The sequence below is a fragment of the Serinus canaria genome, chromosome Z, assembly GCF_022539315.1.
Source record: "Serinus canaria isolate serCan28SL12 chromosome Z, serCan2020, whole genome shotgun sequence".
NCBI classification, from domain to species: Eukaryota; Metazoa; Chordata; class Aves; order Passeriformes; family Fringillidae; genus Serinus; species Serinus canaria.
The window spans coordinates 49087285-49105087 of record NC_066343.1 but is presented as its reverse complement, the minus strand read 5'-3'; the positions used below and the strand labels follow the sequence as shown (position 1 = coordinate 49105087).

Genomic DNA, 17803 nt, shown 5'->3' with positions numbered 1-17803 from the left:
TATCAGCAAAAGATCTTTTCTTGGTCTTGCTCACTCTCCAAACACTGGCAATTTCTGAGAACAACAAAGAAGAAAAGTTTGGGGTATTGCATTGCATTGAGCAAGAGAAATACAGAGTTGAGAATTGAAATCTCCAGCAAAGTTTAGCCTGTAAATGAAGCCAGTGCAGTGCAGTGTATGGCCACAACACAGCAGGAAAATAAAAGATAACCTGTTCAAATCACTAAACTATATTTTCATGATATGCCCAAATGCTCACTGCATTAAAGTGATTTGCAAATGGCACATGGTTAGGATAAGGATAGCAATCTTGCTGACAGATTTGCACACATATGCATAAAATATGTTTGTATGCAAACATCCATACACAAAAACTGGCTAAAATCCAGGCTGGCAAAAGCTTTTTTTGCCCCTGAACTGATTTGTTCTTTTGTGTGCAGTTTTATAGGGAGTGAGTTTCATTATAAACCTGTTAGTGTTTGGAAAATATCCCCCAGAACTAAAATCACAATTAGCTCTGAATTAAGCATCTCAGTAATGACTGAAATCTTTTCTTCCAATGCACAAAGTTATCTAATTTCCTCTGAAAAGTTCAAGGAGCAGCTGGTTTATTTTTAGCCAATCCTTCTTGTGTGCAAGGAAATTCTAATAATTTTGCAGCATGGGTATGCTAAAATAATGCTTTGTATTCTTTGAACTTCATCATGATAGAGCATATTACATGCTCATAAAGAAGCTGGGAGATGAGCCCTCAGGCATGCTGTGGATAGAGAAGTCTCCAAGAGGAATATAAACACCTGACTCAGAGGAATGCTGGTGTCACTGATTCCGCAGGGAGAGGTGCTGCTGTGGAACAGGCAGATAGGTGGGACCAAGGCAGTACAGCACAGATACCACAGGGAAAAGCAAGGAGGCAAGAAATAAATGCCAGAAAAGCAGAGGCCATGCAGCTGTAGTCCTAAACTCACAGGAAGAAGGGGAGGTGTGACATGCATATGCATGAAGCAAACAAAATTTCACAACAGCACAGCCTTAAAAAACCCACTACGGATTATGGACTTAAAAGCCTAGGGTCAGAAAATTCACATCAGGGAGTGTGGCCCCGCTTTTTCCCCTCCTTAAAGGTAATGCTGGTGTATTCATCTCCGGGTGGAGGATCTGGCAGATGCCAAGATATTCTTTCAGATTTCGGGACCAGCACAGCATTAGACCTGTACATGAGGTCATTCAGCTGCAAAGAAGGAACTAAATGTTAAGGAGACAGGTCAGCTATGATAATTTACTATCACTGGTAGTGCTGGTATAAGAAAGGCTCAGGAGGGCCAGTTACACCCAAGGAAACAAGAAGAAACAATGGAAGAAATTATTGCAATGGATATGTTTGTAAAAGGACAGAACCTGGAAAAGACTATTCAAGGAAAAGACTGGAAAAGACTATACAAGGAGATACGCCTTGTATTAAGTCCTTTCTAAGTCTGTATGATCCTGTTACAAGGAATGTGCATAAATGAATTCGGTTTTTTCCCTATTGCTAGCTGGTTTTTAGTAAAGTCTAAGAAAAGAACAAGCAGCTTTCAGTACAGTGTGTGACAGAATGTATAAATCAAAACAAAATTCTATCCAGAGGCTATGACACAGGTATCTATCATATTGTTCTGTAACTGAGTCCAACACAACTCACCATTATGCCACCAAGAGGAATCCAAGGTTAATGTATCTCTTTATTTTGCCCCTCTTTTTTTTTCTTTTTCTTTTTTCTGGGCAAGGCAGCATGGGGCAGAGGGGAGTTGGTTGGTTGGTTGCTTGCTTGCTAGATTGTTTGCTTGCTTGCTTGGCTGGAGTTTTTTGTTTGGTGTTGTTTGAGATCTTGATTTTTGGATCACCATAAACTATGTCACATTGAGATTTGTGTTCTGGTGGCTGGTTCTTTCTAGGGGTGGGATGTGACCAGGGCAAAAAAAAGAGGAAGTGGTGACTGGAACAGTAGCAGAATGGTACAGTTTACAAACTCAGTAGGCTCTTTGTAATTCATAGGACAGATTGATGTCCACCCCTCCAGTGATCCAGAAATCTGAAAAGAGAATGCATGTCATGCTGCTTACTGTGCCAGGAAGGGCTGTTTGGTGTTGCTCCACACCTTCATCTGTGGCTTCCGTTTTGTAACTTTATTGCTGTTGATTTTTTAACTGTCTTTTCTTTATATAGTGGCATGATTGTTTTGCAGGGTCCTCTCACATTAAAAAAAATCAAAACACTGTATTACTACATGCTGCCTGTCAAAAGTGCCTCTACCATACATAAGGAAACAGCAAAACAAATAAAAGTATAAAAAAAACAAGTATAAATTCCTGGCGGAGAGAGGAAGTGGATAGACTGCTTAAACACATCAGTACTTCCTCCTTTTCAGCAGCATGAAAAAGATTTCAAAGCAAAACTGGTGGCTCTGTCAGCAAGAGAATTGTCTATTCCCACAAATCTGTAATGTTCAGAAAATGTAAAGTCATTGATTGCACAAGTCGCTCCTCCCATTGTTTTAGCAATGTGCTACTGCCATGACTCTGCCTCTGCTTCCAGCATATTTCCTGTTTCTTTACATACAGTTCATATTCATTCCCACTTACTTAGTAAAATTTTTTCGTGCTGCTGCTGTTGTGTGCTTTTCCTGTTTGTTTGTGTTCACTGCAGGGCTGGCACCAGTTGCCTGTGTCTGAGGAGCTGCTAATGCTTATGAATGAGACACCACATGCAGTAAGCAAGGCCCAGTGGAAAGCCCAGCAATATGAAATACAGAACATACTGGTTTATTCTTCTCCTACTTGTTTCCAGGTTAAATCACTTTGTTCTTCAGCATCCCATCTGTTAAAAAGGCTCATGAACTCACTAAGATAGGGAATATGGGACTGTTGCTTTTCTGTGTGTCACATTTTCATGCGTGTTTGCCGCTGTAATGCATTGACTTGCTGTAGCACCTAAACCCTGTAGGTTCACCTGTTTAAAAAACCTGCAATTTACAAAACTAAGTAGAAGTTCACTAAGAGAGGAAAGTGATAGCGTAGAGTGGCCGAGGTGGAAAGAGCTACCGACAAGGACACGTTGATACACAACAGCAGTGGGAGCACATGCCATTTGTCCCAGGTGTCTGTGCTCAGGAATGCTGCTGCAGTCAGCTGGCACACCCCTTGGACACACATCACTGCTGCTGCCCGGGATGACACAGCCTACGTGCTCAGGTGACAAGACAACAACCCCAGCCTGCCCCTCTGCCTCTTGTCTATCTCTGTAGCTGGCTTTCTGTGTTCTTTTCCCTCCAAGACGAAGGCAACACTGATGAGTGAAGGAAAGGCGCATGAGCTCTTCCCTGGAAGTGGGAAGAGGTTGACTAGATGACGCTGATTATTCCACCCCTCAATTACCCTCTCCTCCCACTTACTCATCCTTTCCCAGCATTGTCTCGCTGGCTGCAGCTGCAGGGTTGGCAAGTGGGGGAGAAATAAAACCAAACTGGCAGAAATAGAGAAAGCAGTGAGCAGGCAAGCATTTGTTTAGCAACAGCATGCCATTCTGATGGCTGAGGAAGTCTGCCAGGGTGGTAAGGTGCAAAGACACCTGAAATTATAGACCAGAACGGATCCTCTTGCTTACCTGCTTGCACTTGAATCTAAATAACTGAACTGAGTGGAGACAAAGCATAGAGTAAATGTTAGTTCCGCTCTGCATAGATCTGGTATTTTGGAAAAGCTCTAGATCAGGAATTTTTTTAAACAATTCCATTTTCTTTTTTTTTACAATCCCTCTTTACAAAGTACTGGTATGTGGACAGGCAGACAAAAATAAAAAATTAATTCTCTTACTTGCTGAGTCACCCCTGAGAGTTTTAGCAGACACTGCATTCAGTCTACCTTCAGCCCTATTATACAGCTTCTGGAGTGCCCTAAAAGGATAAACAAGACATTATTAGTTACTACATTGTCAATAATCACCATTAGCAGCATTTTCCACATGGTCAACTTAGGTTCAGAAGTCACTGGATGTTAAGGAAAGAGCCTAGCTAGACCCTTTAAAACATGCAAAATGACAAAATGACTGAGTGAAATTCTGAGGTCATTGTTCAAGTAAGTCAGAACAAATCATCTTATAGGCCTGTCCTGACCTTAAAAAACCACTAATCTACAAAAAATTCCTCATGAGGCAGGAACTAATCTACTGAGGTCTTATAGAATCATATAAATTCTTTAAAGCATTTTTAATTTAAATTTTTTCTTATTTTTAAACCAAGAAAAAGTACACACATCAAATTCTGAAGCTGATTTGCTCAGTAAAAGAGCATTATAACTACAATTGTATTACTACAACAGTCCCCTATCCTGAAAAAGTCAGCACTCCTAAAAATGAAGGTTTGAAAAGACCCATCTGCTCCCTCCATTTTAATTATAGTTTTCTGTTGTTAAAATCCTGTTCTCAGGAAGCTGGCACCCAGAGTACTGTCAGGTTGATTGGATAGCATTCTCCAATGTTACTGGCTGCTAAGTTTTCACATTTCTTCTTCTATCCATAGAATCAGAGAATCATATAATATCTCAAGTTGGAAGGAATTCATAAGAATCACCGAATCCAAATCCCCACTCCTTGCAGGACTATCTAAATTAAACCATATGACTAAGAGTGTTCTCCAGACAGTCCTTGAATTCTGACAATCTTGGTGCTGTGACCTCTTCTCTGGGGAGCATGATTTAATCACTGACCATCATCTCCTTGAAGAACCTTTTCCTAACGTCCGGTCAGAACTTCTCCTGATGCAGCTTCATTCCATTTCCCAATATCCTATACTGGCCACCAGAGACAGGAGGTTAGCACCTCTCACTTCATTGCCCACCTTGACAAAGTTGTAGGTTGCTTGAGGTCACCTCAGCCTTTTCTTCTCCAAGCTGAGGAAACCAAGTGACTCAGTCTTGCCATTGAGAATTTTCCCCATCTTGGTCACGCTTTTCTGGACACTCTAATAGTTCGATGTTGTTTTACTGTGGCACCCAGAACTGCCCCCAGCACTCGAGCTGAGGCTGTGCCAGCTCAGGGCAGAGCAGGACAATCCCCTCCCTTGCCCAGCTGGCCATGCTGTGCCTGATGCCCCCAGAACATGGGTGGCCCTCCTGGCTGCCAGGGCACTGCTGACTCATGTTCAGCTTGCTACCAACCCAAACCCCCAGATCTCTTTCCCCAAGCCTCTCATCCTCAAATCTACATGCACATCCAGAATTACCCCATCCCAAGTGGAGAATCCTGCAACTGATCTTGTCTAGTTTCTAATATTTTGCTAGTTACCCAAATTTCTAATCTACCTACATCTTTCTGCAGAGCCTCTCTACCCTCAATAGAGTTCATAGCTATTCCTACTACTAGTGTAGTAAAATCACCATGCCTATTTAATGTGCATTTGATCCCTGCATCTAGATCTTTTATAAAAACATTATAGAGCGCTGGTGCTATAATGGAGCTCTGAAGAACCTCTGGTCCCTGGCTGCCAGACTGCTGTAACAACATTTACCAAAACCCTTTGAGCCCACCAGCCAGTTACTCACACAATGTATTATGGACTCAACTAGCTGTGTGCCAGGCAGTTTACCCAGTAGGGTACTGTGGCAGACAGAACAAAAAAACTCTGCTAAAATAAAACCAGTCCACATCTACTGGCTTCCCTTGGTCACCTAGGGTTACTTTGACATAAAAGAAAATTACATTGGTCAAACAGGACTTTCCCCTAGTGAACCCATGCTCACTGTAATGACTGCATTGTCTCTTAAACAATGTTTTTCAGTAACTCCCGGAAAAAACTTTCCCTATGATTTTACCACATGCTGCAGTGAAAATACCAGGCCTATAACTTCCAGAGTTTTCTTTCTATCCTTCTTGAAAACTGGGACAAATTTCCAGATTCCAGCTGACTGGGACATCTCCAGACTCACAAGACAAATTAAATATCATGGAAAGAGGTTTGATGCAGGATGATGCTTGGCTGATGCCAAGTGCATCTGCCAGTTCTTCGATGGAAAGAATAATATCTGGCCCCATACACCTGTGTGCATGCAACTGAAACAACAAGTCTCGAACAATTTCAGGATTGCCTGGGAATCTATCATTCCCTAAGTGGCAGTCTTCCAACAATGGGCTCCAGGGATCCCAGCCCATCATTGGTCTTGAAGATGGATGGTGAAGGTGGCATCATTCCCTTTTTGCTTTCCTTCACAGCTTGTCCTGCACAGCTTGAATTCTGAGTTTTGTTCACACAAATTTTCTCTCCACAGAGACGAGCAGCATCTCTGTCATCCTTCCATGTGACCTTGTTCCCAAGGTTCATATTCTTTCCTTCTCCATCTAAGTTCACTGCTCAGCCTAGCCAACATTCTGCCCCATTGGCTTGGCCTTCAATATGTTGTGTTTGGCTGCTCCTGCACCCTTAAAAGAGAGCTCTTGAAAAGAGACAGCACATCACTCAGATAACTTCCAAAAAAAGATTCCAAATAGACTTTACTAACTAGTTCTTTAAGCACCCTTACTCTCCTCTTTCCCATGCAAGAAGATGAGCAATTACTACTAATGACATTTATGAAGAAAAGCAGCGCACTAAATAAGGTAGATAAGGAGGGAAAAGTGGGTCCTTTCTAGTCACTTCATTTTCCTATGTGTCTAGACTGAGAATCTAGCACCTCAGAACCAACTCCCACCTGAAAATAAAGAATATATATGAAATACTTTTATTTCAGCTATTTTGCCAGTTAGAGACAAATTTGAGCAGAGTACAACAGGTGCCTCAGAGCTCTGTTCCCAAGAATATTTAGGTCAAAGAGATTAGTCTGAGCAGACCAAAGCTAGTGATCTTCCTTGCTTTTCTTAGTAATGATGTCCAAAATCTGAGTCCATGTGCATGAGGAGCCGGTACCTGACTGTCATGAAGTTCACCGAGGAGAAGGTCCTGCTGCTGCAGTATGGCATAAGAATTGATCTCTTGAATAGTGAGCAATAAATGTTTGGATACTGGATACTTCTCAGAAGTGAGGCCAGGGAGCCTGACAAAAAGCAAAATTAATTGCTACAGCAGAGACTGGCATGAGGAATATGGTTATGGTCTACCCTGGATCTTGAAAAAGGAAATTTCCAGAATTTTTGGCACTAAAATGATGGCATTGTAAAATGCCCTTTTTCTTATGTCTGAATCAGTTTTCTTAGGAGAAATAAAAAACCTTGAAACTTGACATTAATTTGAGTTAAGATTTCTATACAAAGGATTCACCATGGCATGGTTTAATGCTCAAAGCAAACTGCAAAGCAGGTTGGTATCTCCAAGGAGGTGCTGACAATCCCTATTAATAGGGGGCTTGCTTCTTTTGCATCAAGAAAGGGGACAGGCAGGGGAGACAAATTCATTCTTGAGCAGAGTTAAATATGAATTACAAATAATTCAGGCCTTAAACAGTGTGACTCAAAGAAACCTTGAAGAATTTCATGTGATCCCCTCAGTAGAACACAGACTGAGAACAAAAGTATTGCAAAATGCTCAGCTTTTTCTCAAGAACTAGTAAATATAAATACAAAAGCTATAACTAGAGGTAAGGAAACAGGAAAATCAAAGGAGACATTCTCATAGCAACAGCAATTGCTTCGCATAGGACACTACCAAAACAAAGGTATTGAGGTCTGCAGGAGCAAGAACCTGAGAACAGTGAAGAAGAACAGGTGCTTGAGGACAACAAAGTGAAAACACTGCTGCAGTGCTCTGGGGTACACTGTCCCAGCAGCCTATGTGAAAGGGAGCTGCAAGCAGAAGGAAGAATACAGAATTGCCAAGGGGAGGCCTTCCAGACCTGCAAGGGTCTTGCCAAAACTAGTAGTTTTCCAGTGCCTCGTCCCTTCCTGTACCAGCCTGGATACAGGTGGAATAATGAGCTGCTGCTTAGGAGTAACAGGTGAGGTGCTAAGAGCACGCACAAGGAGCCAGGCCTTTGTTGTGTGCATCACCTGCTTTACAGGAGCTCCAGCTTAGTACAACCAGTGGCAAGGGGAAGTAACCTGGTTTTGGCGATGCTCATTGTTACAGGAATTGCTGATGCCGGATCAAACAGGGCTGAAGATGAAACCTCCATCTCAACACAGGGAAGGCGTCTCTCCTGTCCTGCTATTTACCCACTGAAGTTTTATACTACATTTACGCTATCTGCAAGAGAAACAAGAGTGGCTTCATGCTGTTTCTTAGCAGCTCATGAAGATTTTGAAGCTGGAAGCTCCTTCACAACCCTGCCCTTTACTTCCACTGAGCCCAGCAGAACATTAGACCTGCACTCCCAGAGTACATTCAAAGCTTCAGGCACAGACTGAAATATTCCTCGGCTCTTAACCAAATGGAGGTATTCTAACTGTGAATAAAATGAAATTACTTTTATTTGCTCACCTTTTGAAAACATTTTAAGAGATACACCAGTGAGTTCCTGCCCTTTATCTGCATATCAATTATTCATTCTTTTCATTAAAGAAAGCCAAGCCATGCTGTGCCCATGAGGACGAAAGAAATCTGTACTGCTCTCTTTCTCTCTGCCTCTCATACATTTTTATTTCAGATTACTTTTAATCCATATATATTTGAAATAGGAAAATGTGCGGGTTTTATTAGCAATAAAACTTAAGAGGAATTTCCCCCCTACTGATTTTTCATAGATTTATGGATCCATAATCATTCACGTCACAGCCTAAGGGAAACGAGGCTTGAACAGGATAATAGCCCTTAAATCCCCTCCTCTAAGCACTCAGATCTTTGCTGTCAGCAAGATTAAAACGGTCAACAGCAGTCTTCATGTGTCTATATCCCATACAGAGCTTTCACAACAACTGGAGTGGTGGCTGGCAGGGAGAAATATGCAGAACCACTGCTGTGCATAATACTTCTGAGATAAAGAGAGAGGAAAACCAGTTTGCCAGCTTTTGCAGTGTTGAGAAGGACTGGTGTTAACTGCTTGATCAGGTGAATGCAAAGAGGGGAGAGGAGTAAGGAATAATATTATGTTGCAGTTTGACAGTCAGCAAGAGTTTATTTTCCTAAAACATAAAGGCAGAGAGATGGAAGCACCAAACATCCTCCCACAACCTAGCAAGGGGAAGGAAAAGGAAGTCGCTCACGTAGACAAGCAGAGTGGTCCTTCTGTCACTGCTCCCTTGAACACCCAGCCCCTACCAGGACCTGAGGGGAATTACAACTATTATGTGGATGATGAAGATGAGGAAGATGAAGAGAAAGAACAAGGAAAATGGGAACATGAAGATGCATTTAAGGGAGAAAGCAAGGCCTCATCGTTTATTCCTTGTTCCCCTGCTCTTTCCTCTAGATCCCCGGCCACATCATCTGCTCCATCCATGCTGAACATCAATGTTGGTGGCCAAAGTTACCGCCTCACCTACCAGGCGGTGGCCATCTACCCCAAGACACGCCTGGGCCGCCTGGCTACCTCCACCGACCGTCGTTGCCAGCTGGGCCTGTGCGATGACTACGCTGCCCAGGTTGACGAGTATTTCTTTGACCGGGACCCAGCTGTCTTCCAGCTGGTGTACAATTTCTATGCCTCGGGGGTGCTGCGGGTGAGGGACGAGCTGTGCCCCCGCAGCTTCCTGGAGGAGCTGAGCTACTGGGGCGTGCGTCTCAAATACACACCCCGCTGCTGCCGCATCTGCTTCGAGGAGCGCCGGGACGAGCTGAGTGAGCAGCTGAAGGTCCAGCGGGAGCTGCGCTCCCAGGCAGAGGCTGAGGAGAATGAGCAGCTCTTCCGCCACATGCGCTACTACGGTCCCCAGCGCTGGCGCCTTTGGAACCTCATGGAGAAGCCCTTCTCCTCTGTCACTGCCAAAGTGATGGCAGTGGCCTCCAGCTTCTTCGTGCTCATCTCTGTGGTGGCCCTGGCACTCAATACAGTAGAGGAGATGCAGCAGGTAGACTGGAAGAGTGGGGATAGCCGACCTGTCTTGGAGCATGTGGAGACCTTGTGCATTGCATTCTTCACATTGGAGTACCTGCTGCGCTTGGTCTCTACCCCAGACCTGCGCCGCTTTGCCAGCAGTGCCCTCAATGCAGTAGACCTCATTGCCATCCTGCCCCTCTATCTGCAGCTGCTGCTTGAATGCTTTACTGATGATGACCAGCCCCGGGGTCGGGGCTCCCAACATGAGCATGATATCGAGAAGGTGGGACGGGTGAGCAAGGTAGGACAAGTGCTTCGCATCATGCGCCTCATGCGCATCTTCCGCATCCTCAAGCTTGCCCGCCACTCCACAGGGCTGCGTGCCTTTGGCTTTACCTTGCGCCAGTGCTACCAGCAGGTGGGCTGCCTTTTGCTCTTCATTGCTATGGGCATCTTTGCCTTCTCTGCCATGGTCTACACAGTGGAGCACGATGTCTCCAGTACCAACTTCACCAGCATTCCCCATGCTTGGTGGTGGGCTGCCGTAAGTAAACACATCTTACCTTGCTGGGTAGCCAGAGACCCTCCCTTCCCTCCCCTCCCCTTCCCCACTTCTCCCAGCTGGAGTTGCTGACAGTCTTGAAAACAACAGGCTCAGATCAGTGAACATCTGCTCTGAATTCTGAGCTTACAGGACATATGCATGCCTGCGTGCACGCGCACACACACATACACACACACACACACACACACACACTCTCATTCACCTCTCTGTAAGCTTAAATCAAGGCTTAATCAGGCAGGCAGTCTTGAAATACCCATATCTTCAAATGCAGACAGTATTTTCACTTTACAAGAAGGAAGTGGGCAAAGACAGGGAAAGAAAAGCTTTTCCCAATTTAGTGCCATTGTCAGTGTTGCCAAAACAATAGGGAAAAAAATGCATGCATTCAACTATCTAGTAACAGGATTTTTGTTCTTATTCTATGTGTAGGTATTCTGCGACCCATAAAAATGCAAGCTCATGAGACATAGTTTATTAGCTACAGTCAGATCACCCACACTTTAAAAGTGAAATCTGTCCCAGAACTCTGGCTGTTAAAAATCCATTAGGACCAACAGTGGTTTTACACAAGAGATTGTGTTCTGCTGTGCTGCAGAAGATGTCTCTCTCTATTTGTAGCACCCCAGATAAAACTAGGGGGGAGCTAGACACTGTCAATGCTGAGAGAAGGCACAGGACCCACATCTTGGTCATCTATAACCCTTAAGGCTTGTCCTAGACTATTGTCACATACATTCTGTTTTGCAGCAGCTGATGCCAGCCTGCATAGTTTATGTTTGTGTGGGGCCCCAGGAGCAGTTCTGACCCCTGGGCATGGCTATAGGCATGGCTCTGTCCCATATGGGCATGGCTCTGTCCCTTTCCTGGAGAAAGAAGCTCATGCAAATAGACTGGATAGGAGTTAGAACATCTCACGCTGGTTGATCAGCACTGACAGTGGATGCCCCAAGATGTGTATGAGTCGCACTAGACAGTAATCCCAGCCCATTCAAGGTCACTTCTCCTGGCCAGCCATCCTGGAGCCCAAGGTCTGCACCTCTGGTTCAGCCACGGACAATGAGATGTGGTGGTTTACCACACATTTGCAGTGATTCAGCAGATGGCAGAAAAAAAGCCTTACAGACAAGCATAGATGCACACATTTATATGTGCATATGCATATGTGTAACTGTGCTGATTATCCTTTAAGCTGGGCCATGGAAGGATGGAAAAACCAGTGAATAAAGGAAAGAAGGCACTGTAATGTGACCTTAAAAGATAAGTGTAAGTGATACACAAAGGCTATGAAAACACTGGTGATTCATACATTGCTAAAATACTTTGTCTTCTGAACATGCAGGTTATATGCAAAATCTTTAGGGCTCATTTTTGCAAACTGGTGATACCATAATAATTTAGATATTCCTAATAAACCTATATGACGAGGTGAAAAAGGCCTATTTAGCTGGGCAGATGCCTTCAAAACAGGATCTGTATCATACACACTGCAATTCCAAAGAATAAAACACTTTTTAAAGCCTATTCAATCTTTAGGACTGTAAATTAAAATATCTAAATCATTCGAATTTTATAAAAATCCAACAGCATTCACCAGCTCACACCTGCAGGAGAAGAAGCATCCCTCCTAAACTGTTACAGGCAATGTATAAGACTATGCCAATGGTACAGAACCTCATCACAGGATAATGTTTTTGTCCTGGCTGGTAGAGATAAACATCTTGCCTTCATCTCAGTATTTATTTTTGGAGATATTTATCCTGTATTATCATTCAAATCCAGTGACTTAATTTCCATTGAACCAAATCACTAATCCTTTTTATTCCACAGGAAGCACCAGGTGCATCCTAAAAATGTGCTCACCAGTGTTGTCTCATGTACCCTAATGTTTTTTTCATTTAAAATATCATTCTATTTACTATTTTAGAAGATGGCAAACTCTACACAGAGACCTTCTGAAGACTTATTTTAGTGTTAAAGCCACAAGGGCATTACAGTTAAAGTCCTACAGTCTGCCTCTTATTTTTGTCCGAATTTTAGGTTACTGTTTATCAGATACACACAGTGTGTTGAGACACTGTGAAAAAAAAAAATAAAATTCACTGGCTGAAAAAGATCCCTTGCACAGACTAGAAAGTGAGAGGTGACAGCAACATGCAAGTTTTACCTGCCAGGAATAAAATAAGTTATTTTTACTCAGTGTAAAACATATTAAACATCAAAATGTGTGCAGTGAAATTAAATAAATTAAGAGTTATCTTATATTGACTGTTTGAGAGTGCATTTTTCAAATGTGGCATCTCCATAATCAAACATGAATTAATTTTTGATCTGAATTTTACAATGGAAGTATTTTATGGGTCCAGCGCTACTTGGTGTAGTGCTGGACCCATAAAACAGTTCCCTAATATATCCATCAGCTAGAAAGGGAAAATTATATTGGCTGAGAAGAAAAATGTAAAGATATGTACACAGTGAGCTGGCAAAGTGTTCAGAATCATATAAAATAAATACACTAAACACCATCACTCCCAAAAAAAACCCTCAAAGCAAATCCAACAATAAAAGCTGAAACATTTTTAACAACCCCTAAATTCTTCTTCAAAAGAAAATTCAGCAAAAATTACCCACCTGTGTACTTATTTAACACTATAAGTATACATATTGCAACCATACCCTGCAAGCAAAACGTTCCGGGCTGCATTTCCTTGTAGGTATGTAATCATTAAATGGGGTTTTATCTAGAAACTTTGAAGTACTGGATCTTTTCTTCCTATAATGCAAATAGGAAAATTTATTTTGTAATTAATTGAAGGGGTTTGTGTGTTTTTCACTACTAAAACATATATGAAAAACAAAGGTAAAACTCAAAATACAACCCACAGAATAAGTCCCAAATACCGGGTTTTATCAGCACAGTGGATTTAGAAACAGGACATCTGTTCCAAGTGACATGATGAGGGAGCAGGATTGCAGCTATCAGCGGATTTGCATGGAGCCACATCTATCCTCTCCCTACTGCCAAGCAAACTCACCTTCTGGTCAGCCTGGTGTGGAAATTGTCTGGGAATTCCCTCTGCAGGGCAAAAGTCTAAAAGTCCTCCAAAATGCTGTCAGACCATTGTCTGTCTTTACTCCATGAGAGGGTTTGGATTTTTTAAAATTAGGGATATTTTGCAAAAGTAAGCCAGTAGACACACGCGCGCACACACACACACACACACAAAAAAAAAAAAAAAAAAAGCAGCCCAGAATATTTTAGATTTACAATGCAAATTAAAAAAGAGCTAACTTTAACATTGTCCCTGATCAGTGAACATATCTGTCTATGTACTTCTGCTGAGCTAATAAGCTGCGTGTTGGTTTGCCTGTAGGTCAGCATCTCTACAGTGGGATATGGAGATATGTGTCCAGAAACGCACCTAGGACGCCTGTTTGCTTTCCTCTGCATTGCTTTTGGAATAATCCTGAATGGCATGCCCATCTCCATTCTCTACAATAAATTCTCAGACTATTACAGCAAGCTGAAGGCCTACGAGTACACAGCTCTCAAGAAAGAAAGAGGGAAGGTCGACTTCACACGGAGAGCCATGAGGAAAATATCTGAGTGCTGTGGAGAAGGTGCATCCCACCCTTTGTCACAGCAATGACAGTTTGTGCTTTGGATATTGGGAGGCAACCAAGAAGCTGGAGGAGAAAGAGGAAAAACAAATCAACCAAAATATAAATGAAAAGGGCAAAAAGTAACAAAAGTAGATGGTGAGATCTGTTTTGAAGGGAGTTGTTTTCAAAACCAAAAAGGCTCAGATTGAAACAATAGATTTTTTGAACTCTGATAGCCTGTGAGCAGCACTTGAGTGCTCATCAACTCTCTGAAATTAATTCCTTCAAATTAAACACTCTGAATAAGTCTCACATTAAGATCTAACTCCCTGCTACTGATTAGATTGACAATAAAGACCCACCATAACTGTACAAATAGAAAACAAATTGTTTGTCATTAAAGGTCAGCCACCTTACCTCTGTTCAAGGCAGTGTCAAAAATTAAACAAATAGAATACCCAATATACTGACTGCATCACTTAAATTGGTTTTGCATCAGCTTTCAATTAGAGGAAAATGGCCTAGAGCACTTACCTAAATATTAGCAGCAGCTATAGTCCCTAAAATGTCAGCCTCTGTTTCCATTGCCAGATAGCTATGCTTCATTGTTCTAATTTTATTGTTCAAATGAAGCCCTGCAAATGAGCCTTCCTATTTTCATGCCTAGTCAAGCAATGCACTGCTTTTAGCATCTCCTACCACCCCATCTCTATAATCATCTTTCAGTATGACAAGAACTAGTGAAGAATTCTGTAGTCTGAGTTGATAAATCTCATTGATCAAATCTGAAAACATTTCCAAACCCATCCTTTTTAGGTATAGGATTAAGTGAGAATTTATTTTTCAGTATGTAATGCATCTACTTATTGGATTGTTAGAACAACAGACCTGTCAAGGAACATAAGTATTAAAGCATTAATTTTAAAATAATCAAAGGTAATATGTGGGTAGCAACTCTCAGACTATTCATACAAAGGATTTTATTGGCACTTCACTGTAACCAATTTAAAATATTATTTAAAATCAAGATAATTTGTCTGGTACATACAGCCTTATCTCACCCCCAGGAGCACCTTATGTCCTAAGATTACTGTCTTCTTGCACAGCTGGATGGGATTTCTCATTCTCTAAATTCATCCCAAAACTTAAATAAAGCAAACAATAATTAGATGGAATTGCAGTTTTATGTATTACTTCTGAGACTCTGAGGAGTATTTTTTTACATAAGAGCAGTCATACCAATTTAGAAACAGTAAAGTGAATAACAAATCTGAAAGAAAAATTATTTTATTGATAATCAGATGCAAAGACCTGAAAGAAAAAAAGTGTAATGAAAAGGATCAACAGTAACAGTGCACTGATATGACCCATGGCTGTTAGTCAGCAGCACTCCTGCTGCAAAAGCATCTTGATGACAGAGATGCATTTCAAAACTCTTGAACTCTCACTTTGTGTCTGTGCTGCCCTGATGAATGCAAATGGCTGCATTAAGATCTCAGGGCCACATGGGACACAGTGGTGTGAAGCTCACTCTGGGACAGCTGAGGGTGAAAATGTTCATTAATTTTGACACGTCCATGCAAGTTGTGTCAAGCATGGGGACATTTCTCCTTTCAGTGGTGGGAAGGTAATTAGTAACCAACTTGCTCTTCTCATTCTCTACCTCCAGACGAATGTATCATAAGCCCATCTGTCATTTTGTTCTTTAGAAATGACAGTCAGAACACTGTGTGCTGATCAGCTCTGTTAAAAGCTACACCATGTCTTTAAGGCACAGCTGAGCCCTGGGAGTTCAATGTGATAGATGTTTGCTGTTCTGGACTGCACACAATGCAGCAGGCACAATCCTGGCACTCACTGAGAATAGCTGCTTTGCATTAGTTCTAGGGAATTTGCATAGCCCTTCAGCACAGCAACAACAGGACAAGAAGCTTTCAGGAACCACAGGACACCTCCTACTGCAGTTCAGAGAGGTGACAAGTTACAAGCATGCAAAAACACAATATGCTTTATTTTCAACATGCAAATTGATTTAGACCCATCAAAAGGATTTAAAATCTGGTGATTACTTAATTTTCCAAAATTTAGGACAATGTAAATAAATTTCTTTGCTGAAGGAATTCATATTTGCATGACCATGCAGATGGGATGCAGATGCTCAGCCTTGTATGGCAGGCTTTGTAGCTTCTTGCTACCTAGAGAAATCCAGAGCCTAAGGACTAACTCTGCTTAGACTGGAGTCTGTCAGCCTCAGACCTGACAAAGATCACCAGTCTCATTTGCCATCCCATTTTCCTCACCTGCAGGACCTATTCAACTAGACATTTTTGAAGACATGTAATGAAATAGATTTTCCACACCAAATTCAAGCAGAAGAAAAAGGAGTCTTGTCTCTTAATCAAGAGTCAGAATTGAACATCCTTGGCAAGTGCTTTATCTGTTCAATAAGATTTCAATGCACAAATTAGTACTGCTCTAACTGCTCAAATGCAGCTTGAAGAGGATCTCTTGCACCCCTCTAGTTGAATCTGTTCCACTTTGCACAGGGTAAATAATGGTCCACAAGGTGACAGCAAAAGGAAGACCATAGAGCTTGGCGCTTCCAGCTTTTACCTGGAAAGGAGTGTGTCACAGACCCTGCTTCAATAAAGAGCTATGAAAGTACCCTGACCAAGCAGCAAAGTCTTCCCAGTCTCCTCTGGCCCAAGCAATCCTTAGTTGAGTTTGGAAGGAATCCAGAATCTCCACACACTACAGACACAGGAAGGTAAAATTTACTTAAGAGTGCCTCACAGCCTAATGGCTATGGGCCAAAACCACTGCCAAACACAGAGGAGAGTGATTTTTGTCCCTTCAGAAGCACAAGACATTGTGACCAGTACCACCAGCATATTTGGAAGCCCTGAACACCAAGGCCATCACACTTTGGGCAGCTCAGCTTACCTAGCAGCTGCTCTACTCCCTTTTTTCTCAATGCACTTTGCCCCCTCATCTGTCATCCAGCCCCACCATCTCACAGATGGCAGCTTTGGTACCATCCTGGCAATTCTGGGCACTGACTGAGCAGGCAAATGTGACTCTTGGGGGAGTGAGGATAGATTCTCACTTGGCTCATGACCAGGCTCAGTGCTGAGAGCTCTCACTGGCACTAGAGTTGGCACAAGGTACATATAAGAGGTGTGTAGCCCAGAGGACACACCTCTGGCAGTGAAACACTAAGCATAAGGCTATGCAAAGCTGCTGCATTTTGTTTTGCAATACCTGTCACCTCTGGTCTGCAGCACTGAGGAGGTGAATTGGAGCTTAGTGGAGTAAAGCACTTTCCAGAAAATTAGAAGCTAGTGCTTGCTAGGTTTTTTTCCCTAAAGCTTTGTAATTTTCTTCTCTGGATAATCCTTTGCAGTTTTCTGTCTTTGGCTTAACTATTCTTATTTTAGGGGTGACAAGCATTAGTCTGTGCATTTCAATAGGAAAGATTATGCCTAATTTGAGGTACCATTATTTGAGCCAGACAGTGCCTGGATTGCTCAGGGCTCTGTCAGTGCCACCACTTGTTACACTACCTGTGTAGATGGGAACTAGCAAGATCCTTCCACAAATTCTCTCCTGCTCCTACCATACAAAGGGGACCCCCAGCCAGCTCAGAGATAGGAACAAGTCTGTATTCCCAGAGAACAGACTTTCAAGAACCTGCAGAAGGCTT

The 17803-nt window shown here is 42.4% G+C and overlaps 1 protein-coding gene across 1 annotated transcript; it reads left to right on the top strand.

Annotated features, from left to right (window-relative positions):
- The first annotated feature begins 8854 nt into the window (after window positions 1-8854).
- Window positions 8855-14357, top strand: KCNV2 (potassium voltage-gated channel modifier subfamily V member 2). The gene is made up of 2 exons (XM_009094045.4): window positions 8855-10479; window positions 13872-14357. The coding sequence occupies exons 1-2, from the start codon at window positions 9046-9048 to the stop codon at window positions 14145-14147; spliced, it is 1710 nt and encodes a 569-aa protein (XP_009092293.2). The 5' UTR covers window positions 8855-9045; the 3' UTR covers window positions 14148-14357.
- The last annotated feature ends 3446 nt before the right edge of the window (window positions 14358-17803 follow it).

Coding starts and splice junctions, on each gene's coding strand:
- KCNV2 (XM_009094045.4), top strand. CDS start 9,046: ATGTTGCAGTTTGACAGTCAGCAAGAGTTTATTTTCCTAAAACATAAA. Junction 10,480..13,871: donor ATGCTTGGTGGTGGGCTGCC/GTAAGTAAACAC, acceptor GTTTGCCTGTAG/GTCAGCATCTCTACAGTGGG.